General features: G+C 42.7%; 1 protein-coding gene across 1 annotated transcript in view; it reads left to right on the top strand.

Annotated features, from left to right (window-relative positions):
• The first annotated feature begins 974 nt into the window (after positions 1-974).
• Positions 975-14,925, top strand: part of YWHAQ (tyrosine 3-monooxygenase/tryptophan 5-monooxygenase activation protein theta) — a 52,594-nt gene continuing 38,643 nt past the window's right edge. Inside the window, 2 exon segments of the mRNA XM_007127652.3 lie at positions 975-1,105; positions 1,553-1,910. Coding sequence (XP_007127714.2) covers positions 1,617-1,910 — 294 coding nt within the window. The 5' untranslated portion in view covers positions 975-1,105; positions 1,553-1,616.

Genomic DNA, 14,925 nt, shown 5'->3' with positions numbered 1-14,925 from the left:
CGCAGCAACGAAGACTCAATGCGGCCAAAAAAAATAAATAAATTTATTTAAAAAATAATAATAATACCAGAAGATTAAAAAAGCGTGTACGCGTAAGACGACAATGATGTGAAAAATACGTATTTAGATACATGACCTAGAAAGGCTGGAAAGAAATATAAAAACAGTTGCTTTTTCGGGGGGCGGGGGGAGGATTAAATGGGTGTTTTTCTCCAAATTATCCTTAAGGTCATTTCCCATTTTAAAGAAAATCATAATATCTGGCATTGCCAGAGACACCTGCCTGGACTTTTTTGGGTATATTCCAAAGGAATTTCAGGTTTTAGGTGCCCGTCTGAAACCGAATTTATCTTGTAAAACGCATGCTTATGCCACTTTCTCCAGGAACTAATTCCTCTTTAATGGGGTTGGGATTATTTCTAATTCGCGGTCCCCATCGCAACGTCATTAAAGGCTGAGTTCAGTGTATTGAGCTCCAAACCTTTGTCACGAATAGGAAGGTGGAGGAAAGGCAGGCGCTTGTGCAACAAAACAGCCGATGGTGTCACCCTCCCAGGCCGGACCTCACCAGGGCCGATGAGAGCCGCAGCTGCATTAGCCCACAAGATGCAATGCACCATCAGCAACGGTGCTGCAGCAGGAGACCCGGCCACCGCAGGGGAGGTCACGCGAACCTCCTGCTCCCGTGCCGCGCCCACGAGTGCCGGGGGTGGCGGGGAGGATGAGGGGAGTTGGTAACAGCATCGCCATGGCAACAGTGACGTCCTTGTACCCTGGATCTAATTGGAGGAAACCCCGTGGCCGAAGCCGCAGCCTGTCGGCCAACCGAACTTGCCCAAGCCGACCCACCCTCCTAGCCTCCGCTTCCTCTCCCGCCCCGCCCCCTTCGCCCCCTTCCGCGCGCTCAGTCCTCATTGGCCAGAGGCGGGGAGGAAGGCGGGACTCTCGGGGACAGCTCAGCGCGCCATTGGGTGGAGGGAGCGAGGGCCGCCGCGCTGAGGCCCGCCTCTCGGCTCGGAGGTAGGCTGAGACGGGAGGGTCCTCGGCTAAAGCCAAAGGCGGATCAAAGTGGTGGGACTCGCGCCGCGGCCGCGGAGACGAGAAGGTGAGCGCCAGGGTCGCCCCCGGCCCTCCTCGGGTCGGGCCGCGCCCGAGAGTCCGGCGGGAGGCCAGCCCCGGGAGCGGCTGGCCTCGACGCCGCTCTCCTCAGGGACGGCTCCGGCGGGAAGGAAGGTGTGGGCCAACGGCCGCTTCCATCTTGGGCCGGGCGGGCGCGGCCCTTCCTCCTCCTCCTCCCCTTCCTCCTCCTCCTCCTCCTTCTCCTCCTCCTCCTCCTCCCCCCCCCGCCGCGGGCCGCCTCGGCTGGCGCCCCCGGGCCTCCCGGGCACCCCGCGGGGAGCGTGGGCGGGGGAGGGAAATTCAACGGGGCCGCGCGTGCGGACACAGACAAAGGGGGCGGCGGGCGGGCGGGCTGCCGGGGCGGCGGGCGCATTGTCTGACGGCGCCGCCCCCGCCTTCTGCCCGCGACCCCGCCCCGCCCGCCCGCCCGCAGGCCCTCCGCACTCCTCCTCGGCATCCGGGTCGGTGCTCGCCCTCGCTGTCCTGTCTCCGGCCCCATGGAGAAGACGGAGCTGATCCAGAAGGCCAAGCTGGCCGAGCAGGCCGAGCGCTACGACGACATGGCCACCTGCATGAAGGCCGTGACGGAGCAGGGCGCCGAGCTGTCCAACGAGGAGCGCAACCTGCTTTCGGTGGCCTACAAGAACGTGGTCGGGGGCCGCAGGTCCGCCTGGAGGGTCATCTCGAGCATCGAGCAGAAGACCGACACGTCCGACAAGAAGCTGCAGCTGATTAAAGACTACCGGGAGAAAGTGGAGTCCGAACTGCGGTCCATCTGCACCACCGTCCTGGTGAGTCCGCGACCGTCCGGGCGGCGGGCGCCGAGGCGCCTTTGTACGAGGCTCTCCGTGGGGAGTTTCCCGGGAACGGGAACGAAGTGGGGGCCGGGGCCTGCCTGACGCCCTGCCGACGCGTAGAGGGCTTGAGGAGGTCAGCCTTGGCCTCCTTAACGCGTTATTTCAGTTCTTGAGATGAAGAAGCTGCTTTTTCTTTTTTTTTTTTTTTTCCTCTCTTTCTTTTTTTTTCCGGTGGTAAGTATATCTTTCCTAGGTGCTGCGTTGCTCCTCCACCAGATAAGTTTAGACATGAGAGTAGGTTTGTAGAAGGCTGAAAATCGTTTTCCAGCGTCCTGAGGCGATCTGGGAACCCTTTAAACGTATTGAATCAGTTCGTACGCTTTAGGCTTCCGTTGAAAGAAGGGGCGGGCGCCTTTTCCATAAAGATCAAGTATGTAAGTCGGTTTTCCTTCCAAATCCAGCAATGGAAATTTACTTCGAAAGTCTACTCGTTTTTCAAGTAAGAGTATCTGTTGAGTTTTTTCCTTGTTAAAAGCGGGGAAGGGGGAGAGTTTGGTAAATGTGAAAAAGGCACAGCTGAATCAAAGAAATAAAATGTCCTGGGAAATTTCGGTGCTTGATACCATTTCTTCGCTGTTACATAGCTACACGTGAACCCCGAGGTGTTGAAATGAATTCATATCTGGTGTGGAGTAAGCGAGGAAAGCTTTCCAGGCTTTGAACTGTCCAGTCTTAGCTAGGGTGGCTTTGGGTGGAGTAGGGTGACTGCTGTATTCACGCTTATTGGTGAGAGAGAGCAATTTAGCTTTGTCATCGTATGGATCTTTTGATCAGTAAGATAAGTTTTTTAAATGTCAATACCAGCATTATATCCTGAGGTGTTTTAAAGTGTTTTAATACTGCAAAGAGTCATTTCTACTAATAAAATATGAAATAGCCGATGCGGTTGCCTTTTTTAAGTGCCACTTTTCCAAGGGGCCTACTGATTTTTGATGTGTTTGTTCCACGTTGTGTTTTAGGTGGGCTTTGAAAGACAAACATGCTAGATTGGTGATTTTTCAAGAGGGAATAGAGGGGGAAATGCCTCTTGCTCTCCCAACCTTTTCTTCCTTGCCCCTGAGATTCGTGGGGCAGGAAAGTTGTTTTCTTTCACCTATTTTTGCAGTACAAATAACAGGCGATCTGAACGAAATCATGGCTGATGGAGATAACTGGTAAAGGGGCGAAGGAAGCAGTGCAGAGCATGTGTACGAGGTGGAGAAAACATTGAGATTATTTGCTTTATGTAGGCGAGACTTTATGTTCATCCATGTCTTAGGTTCCTCCCCTGCCTAGCATAGAGGAGACACTTAGGCTTTTTGAACTGAATTGCTTGTATTCAAAAAATTTGCCAACTTGAAAGTGATGGTAGACTTCAGTGGCATGTGGTAATGGTTATTGACAACATCCACTCTGTCATCAAGGAAGACTGTAAGAACTCCATATGTTAACTGAGAAGCTTTTCTATACATGTTTTACTTTGGGGCACTCACAGTATATTTCAATCTCTTTGTTCTGTTATTGTTTTGCAGTTTGTTACTTACCCTGCAGCAATTCAGAATTACCACAGAATTTTTTCCTGTTCTCTAGCAAGTTAGCTGGGAATATTTGTTTTATTTTGTGGCTCCTATAAATTTTAGTTTCTCTAATGGCATAAGTAGAGGAGACTACTTAGTTGGTAAGTGCCTTGAAATAGAGACCAAGTAGATCATTTCAGTAGGAGAGAACCCCTGAAGTTAGGACAGGTTTTGTTTGTTTGTTTGTTCTGTTTTCTTCATATATACTAAGTGAAATAGAAGAGTTGATTCATCAGACACCAAGGAATAAATAAAATATTTTTATTAGTGAAATGGCTTAAAAGACTAATTGTGACTTAACGGCCAACCTCCGAAAAAAGTCTTGAGGAAAGCCCATCGTCAAGTTGGCCGCTGTATTTGAGAGCTTAGCATGTGCAAGGCACTGTGCTAAGCAGCATGGGGAAGAGCAATGCTGAAAACGGTAGATTTTGTCCTCCAGTAATTTATAATAAGGAGTGCATATGAGAAATACCCAAATGTAAATAATATATAATTCCCGTAAGATGGTTATGAATAAAATGCTATATAGTTTAAAGGAAACAGAAAGCTCAGGAAGAGCTTTACAAGGAGTGGCTTTTGGAATGAGCATTGAGGGAGGGGGATCAAAGAGGGGGGAGAGTGTCAGTATTCCAAGCAGAAGAAGTATACAGGATGGGCCTTATTCATGGAAGAAGGTTTCTGTATGAAGAGCAGAATACGTGCAGAGCTGGTGCAGGAGAAAAGCCTGTAAAAGAAGACAGGAACTATATAAGAGAATGTCAGAGGGCATTTTTCTCATTTGATTGACAGTGGGAAGACCCTGAAGATTTTCAAATGAGGTGCAGGTGGCAGGCAGTATCTAGAATTCATGGTGTGGGTGCTAATTTGCGGTTTGTAATCTGAACTGATAGATAAGGAAGTGATAGACTAGTGAACAAGAATTTGAGAATTGGTAAATTAGTGATTTAATCAGGAGTCTGTCAAATAATGGGGAAAGAAGAATGAAATCTAAAGTTGCTGAACATGAGTGCCAAAATTAGGTTTTCTCTCTTTTTCGCTCTTTGGTGAACAAGAAGGAGAATTTAGTGTGCAGGAGGTGGATGACACTGGCTTGTTACAGAAGGCTAAGGAAAAAGTAACGTGCAGGGCTAGGCAAAATTTTGGTTTTAAATAGCAGAGATTCTCAGCCTCATCTTTCTATTTCATAGAGTAGGTTCAGGGTGCAATTATTTGGACTGTTTACTCAAAATGAACATGGCAGACAACTCTCAACCCTGTTGATAGTCACTGTACTGAGAGAGATTATTGAATTGCAGAGGCAGTAAAAAATGTTAAAATCCAAATATGTAATCTAAAGAGCAAAAGGAATTAACAAGACCCAAACGTCCAAGACCAAACTCTTCGTAGAATCTAAGAGAAGTTAAAGAGGAAGATATTACCAAGTTATCTCTGTCTCTCAGTGTCCTTTGTGAAACCAGAGGTTGGGCTAAAATTTCTAAGTCTGTTCCAATTCTGATACTTTGGGACTATAGCATTATATGGGCCCAGTCATTCCACCTGCGCTCTGACTTCCAACTCTAACATGAGTAGTTTTTGTAGTCCAGGTTGAAGAAGAACATGTCATCAGTCATTTAAGAAATGTTGAAGAACTAACGGCTTCAGTGAAATGTCTTTAGGAAGAGGGGATGCAGAAGTCATTGGGGAGCCCAGTAAGCAGTGTTGGAAATAGCAAAGTTTAAGTGAAAAAGGTTAGTACTGTAAGTTGTATGACCACCGGGCAGTGGTTAAAAACTTGAACAAGGTGTTTAAGAGTCATCAAGAACTGGGGTGTGAGGTAAGGGTAATTGAAGAAATCAGAGGGGTCCGCAAAGCCCTTCTGGGACCTGAGAACAAATATCATGTACGAAGTTCATGACCTTGGAGTAAGAACAGGACACTTAGAGAATGTAGTTACAAGATAACCTCTGTCTCGGGCAACCCCATGTTATCCTTCTGTGTTAATGGTCTTTTTATTAGACTATTTTCAGTAGGGTGCTTTAGTATAATGTATAAATGGTTTCAGGAGTTAAGGTCTATGTTGTAATTTTTTTTTTTAAGTAAGAATCATTTAAAATATATAGAAACTGAAATTTGTCTCTGGTGTGTAAAAACCCTGTAATCTTAATTCCATAATGTGCTTGAATTTAGTTGTGTTCTAAATTAATCTCTTAATGAAAATATGTCTAGGGCTAGTTGTTATTTTGAAGTAAGACCAATATGTTGTTCTTGATAGTTAATGAGTCTTAATGTAATCTTTTTGACATGATGGAAAAATTATGGGCTCTGGAATCCAGACTGACTGTTTGTGGGTCATTGCTCCATAACCGTATAATTTTGTGACTGCAGGCAAGTTTCTCTCAGCCTCTGTTTCTTTATCTATAAACTGGTGATGATGGTTCTTGCCTTTATAGGCTTGTAGTTAAAATAATAGGTAATAACTGACATTTATTGGGCATTTACTATTATATACTAAGTACTGTTTTAAGCACTTGATATACTCACTGTGTTCCCATTAGTTAGGTTGATAGTATTATTTATGTTTTAAAGTTGAGAGAACGGGGACATAAGGAAGTTAAGTAACTTGGTCAGTATCACAGAACTAGTGAGTGGTAGAGCAAGGGTTTGAACCCAGGTGCTATGACTCCAGATGAAAGTATATGAAACACATTTGGCCCTCAGTAACATAGTAGCTGACTAAAGATCACCGTGTTTTGAGGAATTTATGCAGTTTAATAAATGTTTGTAAGTTAGGGAGGGAGGATAGATCTGTGGTGGGCAAAACTCAGTCTGTGATTTTGAAGCCCTCCTTATATGCAGGATATTGCAGTAAAATTTTAAAACTTGACTTTTGGATTTTTTGCATTTAGAGTGTAAGCTCCTTGAAGCTAAGAGTTGTTTCTGAAAGTGAAATGGAATGGCATATTGTACATACAGGCATAGAAGTATAAGGTTTGATCAGTGCTTCTCAGCCAGGGTGAATTTACCCGCCAGGGGACATTAGGCAAGTTCTGGAGATAGTTTTTGGTTGTCAAGGCTGGGGTGGGAGTGGGAAGATGCTGTTGATATACTGTGAGTAGAAACCTAAATGCTGCTAAGCATCACATAATGCATAGGAAAATCCCCCACCACAAAGAATTACCCAGCCCAAATGTCAGTAATGACTGAGGCTGAGAAACTCTGGGTTAGGTTATAAATAAAACAAGCAGTATTAAGTTGTATTGAATTGTATCACACCTGTCCTTTAGATTCTTATTAATATATTGGCATCTTGTCAGAACCCTTTGTCTAGACTTCAGCTGTTTTTTTTTTTCTTTGTCACTCTTGTGTGTATGCTATTTAACTCTGCAGTTCACCTTTCTGGCACTTACTCAGTGGGTCCTGCATTTTCAAAGTTCCACCTCAGGGTTTACCTCCAAGGCCCGGAGCTTTTTTCTTTTAAAAAAAACTTGGCACAGAGAAAAAGGATCCAACTGAAATTATAGTGAAATCTATTTAGAAGAGGCAGTTAAAATTGATGAACAGCAGGGCTTTCCTGGTGGCGCAGTGGTTGAGGGTCCGCCTGCCGATACAGGGGACACGGGTTCATGCCCCGGTCCGGGAAGATCCCACATGCCGCGGGCAGCGGGAGAGGCCACAACAGTGAGAGGCCCTAGTACCGCAAAAAAAAAAAAAAAAAAAAAAAAAAAAATTGATGAACAGCAAATATTCCCCTCTCCTTCATAATTGCCATTAATAGTTTGGCATATGTGGTTCCAGACTTTCAGGCCTGTACTGTGTGTTTATTTGGATATTGCATAATTATACTAATGCCCCACTGAACATTTAGGTTGTAAACAAATTTTTCTCTTTTATAAGCAACACTGGGAAGAACATCCTTGTTGCGTGCTTTATGCTAGGATTTACTTAGGTTAAGTTTTGGGAAATGAAATTTCCAATCAGAAGATACGCATTTTTTTTCCCCAGATTAGCCCTCTGAAAAGATGGTATGTGTTTATACTGTCATCAGCTGTTGTTGAGAAAGGCCATTTCCCCTTACCCTCTCCAGCACAGACAGTTGTTTGAGGTTAACAAAAATCTAGTGACTGGAAGGGTTGAAATTTTACCTCCTTGTTCAGTTTTGGATGTAATGAGGCCTACCTTTGCTCTCATAAAGGGCCGGTTACCAGACTTTTTTTTTTTTTTTTTTGAGTCTCATATACAGTTTCACTTATAAAATGATACCATAGCATGGGATTAGTTAATTCAAGGTGCTTAACAGTTGGGAAATATGCTTGATCATCTTGATGTTTATTTATTCCTTTTTTGATATTTATCAATACCAGTTTTTGTATTTAGCACTAGTTCTTTCAGAGTAACAACGGAAAATATATCTTTGTACCATTGACTTTCTAGGTATCAAGGAGGGATGGTAGAGAGGCATCATTTGAAAAGATGAGAAAAGAAAAAAAAACTAGTTCATCCATTTCTACTTTAATTAAACTCTTAATCCATGGGTAAATCAACAGTGAAGGTTCCTGAAATATTTCATGATAAATAGTTTGATCAGATTCTGAAATATTGTTTGCATATTGAAGTGTTTAAAGACAAAATGATGATGATACCTAGAACTTCAAAATAATGGGTGAGGGTTATAGATGAAACAAGTGTGTCTGTGAATTAATATAGTTGCAACTGGCTTTAATGGGAATTCATTATACTAGTCTCTCTTCTCTTGTATATGTTTGCAGTTTTCCATAATTAAAAGGTTTTCACCCCTAGAAATTTTCCACTCTTATGTACTTACACAAGAGGAAAGACCTGTACAAGAATGACCATAGCAGCTTTGTTCTAAGAGCAGAAAACTGAAAACAATCCATTAGTAGGAAAAAGGATAAACTGAGGTATATTCATACAGTGGGATACTATTCAGCCGTAAAAAGGAATGGACTACTGACGCATACTATAATGTAGATGAATTTCAAATACACCCTAAGTGAAAGAAGCTTTGCGCAAGATAGTACATAATGTCATTCTATTTATATGAATGCTAGAACAAGCAGAAGTAGTTGGTGGGTGAAAAATCAGAAGAGTGGTGACCTCTGGGGATGGAGGCAGGGACTGACTGAAAGGGGCAGGAGAGAACTTTCTGTGGTGATTGTAATGTTCTTTGTGTTGATAAGGATTTGCGTTACACATGTATATGCAATTGTGGAAACTCAGCAAATATGCGCTTAATATTTGTTCATTTCATTGTATGTAAATTTTTGCTTCAAAAGAAAATAAACTCTAGGTAGTGGTATTCATGTACTGATGTCTCAGTTTACACAAAAACTAGTAGAAATGGATGGATATTTGATAAAGCAGTTTGGTAAAAGGTTAATGGTAAGATCTGCGTGGTGGGTATATGGGTGCTCACTGCAATTGCTGGTTGCTGTATATTAGGGGTATGATATTCTACACGCTATGGTTGAATGCCTTTAATACCTATAGCAAAAAAAAAAAAAAATAGTGAAACCCATGTCTTGTTGACCTCAAGATGTGAGAACATGTCTCCTGTCCACCTAGGAGATGGCCCTGATGGACTTGGCATCATAGCTTTTGTTTGCATTTGGTGCTGGATGCTAACTAGATTAATGGGGGTACAGAATGCAGTGGAAGACTTACAAAACTGACCATACTCTGGGGCAGTGGTTCTCAAGCTTCTCGGTCTTAGGATCCCTTTGCACACACTTGAAAATACTGTGGAACCTCAAAGGTTTTGGTTGTGTAGATTATATCTGTAGATATTTACATTATTAGAAATTTAAACTGAGGATTTTATAATCCATTTTAGAATAATAAGTCCATTAGAAATTAACATTACTTGTGTTTTTTTTCAATTGTAGTAAAATATACATGATGTAAAATTTACTATTTTAAGCATGCAGTTCTGTGGCATTAAGTACATTCACACTGTTGTGCTGTCGTCACCACCATTCCAGATATTTTTCATCTTCCCCAGCTGAAACTCTGTACCCATCAAACACTAACTCCCCATTCTCCCATCTCAGCCACCACCGTTTTGCTTTCTGTCTCTGAATTGACAACTCTGGATACTTCGTGTAAGTATAACAACATTTTTTTTTTAATAAAAAATAAAATTGAATGAGAAAAGTGGCATTGCTTTATAATCTGTTGTAGTATCACGTCTCTTTTAGCTTTTGGAAAACTCCACTCACGAGAGAATGGCAGTGAAAAAGCAAATAGTACCTTAATACATATTATGAAAATGGTTTGAGTTTGTGCCCTTCCCCATCCAAAAAGTTGGGGGGAGGGGTAGAAGTTCTCTGAACACATTTCGAAAATTGCTGCTCTAGGGGCATTCTGTGTGATTGAGCAGTTTCTGAGTAGTGGTCATCATGTGGTGATAATGAAATTGGTAAAACCTTCCCCTCCCTTCCCATTGCCCGGTGCCTTTCCCCCCCCCACATTATTCTAGGAATATGGTTTTGGAGACCAGAAAAATCACAGACTTGATAATAAAGAAAAGTTTACTTTAGATATTGGGTAAGAAAGAGTCCCTGTTCATTCCTGAAAAACTAACTTGAGAACTAGTATGTTGGAATGGCTTCTGCTTCCTTATGTTGAGAATGGTAAAGTAAGGTTAATATGATGTCTCACTCCCCAATACCCAATCCCAAAGCAGAGGTGGCATGAATGAAATATGTAGTACTGGGCTTTTGGATCTGGTTGCATTTAGGTTTGAAAGTTAGCTCTTGAAGACAGGAAGTCAGATTAGTTGTTAGCCAGCATTGGTTGAAGCATTTCAGTGAAACTTGTCTTTCACGAAGATCTTGACTATCCATTTACATTTTTCCTATCCAGCTGAACAGTATTCCATGATTTCTTTGTCAGCTGGGCCTTTTGCTTCGGATGGATTTGGCGTGGTGTGGTGCTGAATACATGTTGTAAAATAATTCTCAGTTAGTTTACTGACGGCCTTTGACCATTCTCCTGTATGTTTGTTGCAGGCTTTTCTTAGAGAAATGGAGTAACAGTGGTGCAGGTGGTGAGACCATGACTATAAGGACTTCTGTAAATTTAATCTAAATGCTTTATTCTTTTTTTTAAAATTTATTTGTTTTATTATTATCATTTTTATTTATTTATTTTTGGCTGCGCTGGGTCTTCGTTGTTGCGCGCGGGCTTCTCATTGCGGTGGCTTCTCTTGTTGCGGAGCACTGGCTCTAGGCGCACGTGCTTCAGTAGTTGTGGCTCACGGGCTCCGTAGAGCGCAGGCTCAGTAGTTGTGGCGCACGGGCTTAGCTGCTCCGCGGCATGTGGGATCTTCCTGGACCAGGGCTCGAACCCGTGTCCCCTGCATTGGCAGGAGGATTCTTAACCACTGCGCCACCAGGGAAGCCCTAAATGCTTTATTCTTAAAGGGCAGTCTTAGATTGCTCTTTGTAAGTGCCAGGGTGACTGTGGGAAATAAGTGGGAAGGTACGTGAAACTGCTTTAAAACCATAATGATACTGATTTTTAGATCAGACTTTCTACTGTTACTTGTCTAGAGTATTTAGTACTCCCGTTTTCCTTCTTATTTTGCTCATTCCACCAGACATGACTTGAACACAGCTCAGAAAGGTTTTGCTCTTTTAAAAACTATAGTATTAGATACCTGCAACAAAACATATATCAATACATATTAGGTGTTCTAATCTTTCAGCCTGGTACTATTTCCAGGTATTTGGCAATATACTTTTAGACCTTCAGCGCTTGTGTTGCTCTCTCAGGATTCTGATGGACTAGTAAAGAGGTTAGAAAGGTTATAGTAGGGCTTCCCTGGTGGCGCAGTGGTTGAGAGTCCGCCTGCCGATGCAGGGGACGCGGGTTCGTGCCCCGGTCCGGGAAGATCCCACATGCCGCGGAGTGGCTGGGCCCGTGAGCCGTGGCCGCTGAGCCTGCGCGTCCGGAGCCTGTGCTCCACAACGGGAGAGGCCACAACAGTGAGAGACCCGCGTACCACAAAAAAAAAAAAAAAAAAAAAAAAAGAAAGGCTATGGTAAGGGTTTACACATCCTTTAATCAGAAAATACTCTCGATTATTTGGGGACTGCTTGCAGAGACCAGGTATTTGATTCTTAAGGATGTCAAAAACTTAAAAAAGAGTTTGGAAGGATTGACTAGCCTGTTAATATAGTTATGCTATATGTAAGTTAATTTTTATGTAATTTAGCTTTTAATATATTTGAAAAAATTATGCAATATTTAAACATCGAGGGACTGACATTTGAAATGGGGAATGGTATATATTGAGGTGACTTTATGTTCCTGAACAAATTGAGATGGGAGTCTTTATCAAACTACCAATGGTCCCCCGGAAATTTTTATTTCCTCCTGACCTTTCCCACCTCTGCCAAGATACTTGGAGTAGAAAAAAACTCGAGAACCATATAATTAGAGAAAGGATCAAGAGAGTATTAACTTCAAAAGATTAGGGAACGGGGCTTCCCTGGTGGCGCAGTGGTTGCGCGTCCGCCTGCCGATGCAGGGGAACCGGGTTCGCGCCCCGGTTTGGGAGGATCCCACATGCCGCGGAGCGGCTGGGCCCGTGAGTCATGGCCGCTGAGCCTGCACGTCCGGAGCCTGTGCTCCGCAACGGGAGAGGCCACAACAGTGTGAGGCCCGCGTACCACAAAAAAAAAAAAAAAAAAGATTAGGGAAGGAGGTAGGGGAGAGTGCATTGGCCAGGCTCAATGCCAAAATTTGTTAATTTTGATGAAATATGACTTATTTTTTTTTCTTAGGTTGCTTGTGCTTTTGTTGTAATATTTAGGAAACCATTGCCTAATCCAAGGTCGTAAAGATTTATACCTGTGCTCTTATCTAAGAGTTTTACCATTTTAGGTCTTACATTCAGACTTTCGGTCCATTTGGAGTTAACTTTTGCATGTGGTGTGAAGTGGGGCCCAACCGTCATTCTTTTCATGTGGCTACTCAAGTTGTCCCAGTACCATTTGTTGAAATACTCATGTATGCTTGATCTGAAATTCTCAACTTATGGGGAAAATAGCAAGTGGTTTGGCATAAAAGCTCACTTAAGGAAAACTTGTGATTGCTCCATTCTTCATGCTCTAGCCAGATTGTTTACCCAAAGCCCTCCATATTTTGTTTCTGTCCCTCTACTCACTACTTTTCTTGGTTGGAAGGCCTTCCTTCTCCCATTTCTATGTGTTGAAATCACACCTATCCTACAAGGTATAATTTAGGTGCCACTACACTTGTTATTACAGTCAGTTACAAATTACAGCCTATTAATACTTTAAGATCTGTTTCCTTCTACTCTCCTATGTGCAATTATGGGTGGATGAGACATGTGTTTACCTGCAAGGAAACTGAGCCATATTGATTTACTTAGTTACATAGCCAGTTAGCTGTGACCTCAAATTCAGCTCTTCTAGAATAGTGTTCTGTCTGTTCCCTCCTGCCTTTCTCAGGAAAGCCTTCCTTCATAGACCCTATTCTTCTGAGATCATCTCATCTTTCTCTGGGTTCTCTCTTGTGTGGAAGTCGGGGAGAGTCAAGGCTTTATAAGTCTGTGCTCTTCAACTAGAGCAGCTCCCTTTTATCTCTTTTACTGTTTACTGGTATTGCTTTAAAAAGACTTAGGGCAGGGGGGAGAGAAAATAAACACTTCAAAAAATTTTGAAACCATTATCCTGTTAGATGGAGTCCAAGTTCCTTAACAGGACTTAGGAGACCTTCAAGCCTTTCCCTTTAGCTTCCTTTCTCACTGCTCATTCCTTCCCTCTGTGTTCCAGCCATGTGGAATTACATGGTTCTCCTACATTGTGTACTTTCTTAGCTTTGCTCTTATTCTTTCCCCTGTGTAAGCATGGGTTGTTATATTAATATAATGCTTTATTTTCCACCGTCTAGTAATGAGACCCAATTCTGTATTGTCTGGAGTTTACCAGTGTCCTGGGTTCCTCTTGTGGCTGCATCTAAGTTAGATCAATATTGGTAAGCTGTAAGGGTATGTAAGAATAAGGACTTCGTCTGTATTTTTTCTTCCGTATACTATTAAGCACTGCTTTATTTTTCAAGGTTAATTTTTGTGCTGTACCCAGTAGTTCAGTTGAATATAATCAGTAACCCATGTAAGTTTAGATGCAAATGCAGATTAATTTTTTTGTTCTTCTTTCTTTTTAAATTTTCTTCTCTTTATGCTCTGTAATAGATCTGGTAGACGAAAGGCTCAACTACAGGGTTGTCTATAATTCAGCTGCAGAGGTAAATGTATGTGGCATGGGTTAGCCACAGATGGAAAAATTAGTCTGCAAATAATTGTGTAGTTTCTGTAATGTAGAAATGGCTTAATTCAATTTGTCATAGACATACAAAAGACAAAGCTCATGTGAAAGTACACTGGTATCTTTGCTATTATCTATTTTTGGTAGTTTTCCTAGGACATAGCAAAACTTGACCCATATACTAAGCTAGCAAGGCAATTTTGACCTATTTGTAATTACTTGAACATATTTTCTTTTAGGTATCAGGATGTCTGTCCAGTTTGATTACTTATGATCAGACTAAGATTTGACTTCCTGTTCTGTTTGTTTTGTTTTCTTTTCCTTTTAAGGAACACTCTTGTTTTCTCACTATCATTTGTCATGTTTTACTTTGCAAATTGCAGTGGCTGACACAGTTTCTGGATACTAGTAAATTGCAAGTTCTCTAAGGGGAAGGCAGTATGGACATTGATGCTTGCCTTGGTTCTTCTGGTAGCACTGATCTGTAAATGTTGGTGAATTGTGGTTGTTTATGTGTAATTGGTTTTGATGCAGATTGACACATTTGGAAATCAGAATTAGTGTTGCCAGTGTATGTATTAAACTGTCCTTCCAAACCTTTATATCTTGGCCAGAGGGTTTGAAACTTTGAGCAGAAGGGATAACATTCGTATCTTGCTGTTGTGGCCACTCAGTATCTAGCTGCTAAAATGTGGAGATACAGCAGGTCAGAGACAAAGGACTGGACATTACATTTGTTTCTAAGAATATCTGGAATTGGCTCGGCTGCCTTGGGTGAAGTAAGGGGACAAAGACCATGATTTTCTTTAATACTGACACATTGCAGTTTGCACAAACCGTATTATTTGTCAGAGGCTAAACTCTTTCTGTTATGTGTCTTTACCACTGCGGTCATAACAGCTTTGTAGCTGCATTGGAAGATGGGACGAACATTCTTTTTTTTTTTTTTTTTTTTTGTGGTATGCGGGCCTCCCTCTGTTGTGGCCTCTCCCGTTGCGGAGCACAGGCCCCGGACGCGCAGGCTCATTGGCCATGGCTCACGGGCCCAGCCGCTCCGCGGCATGTGGGATCTTCCCAGACCGGGGCGTGAACCCGTGTCCC

The sequence above is a fragment of the Physeter macrocephalus genome, chromosome 12 (assembly GCF_002837175.3).
Source record: "Physeter macrocephalus isolate SW-GA chromosome 12, ASM283717v5, whole genome shotgun sequence".
NCBI lineage: Eukaryota > Metazoa > Chordata > Mammalia > Artiodactyla > Physeteridae > Physeter > Physeter macrocephalus.
This window is presented reverse-complemented; position numbering and strand designations above follow the sequence as displayed.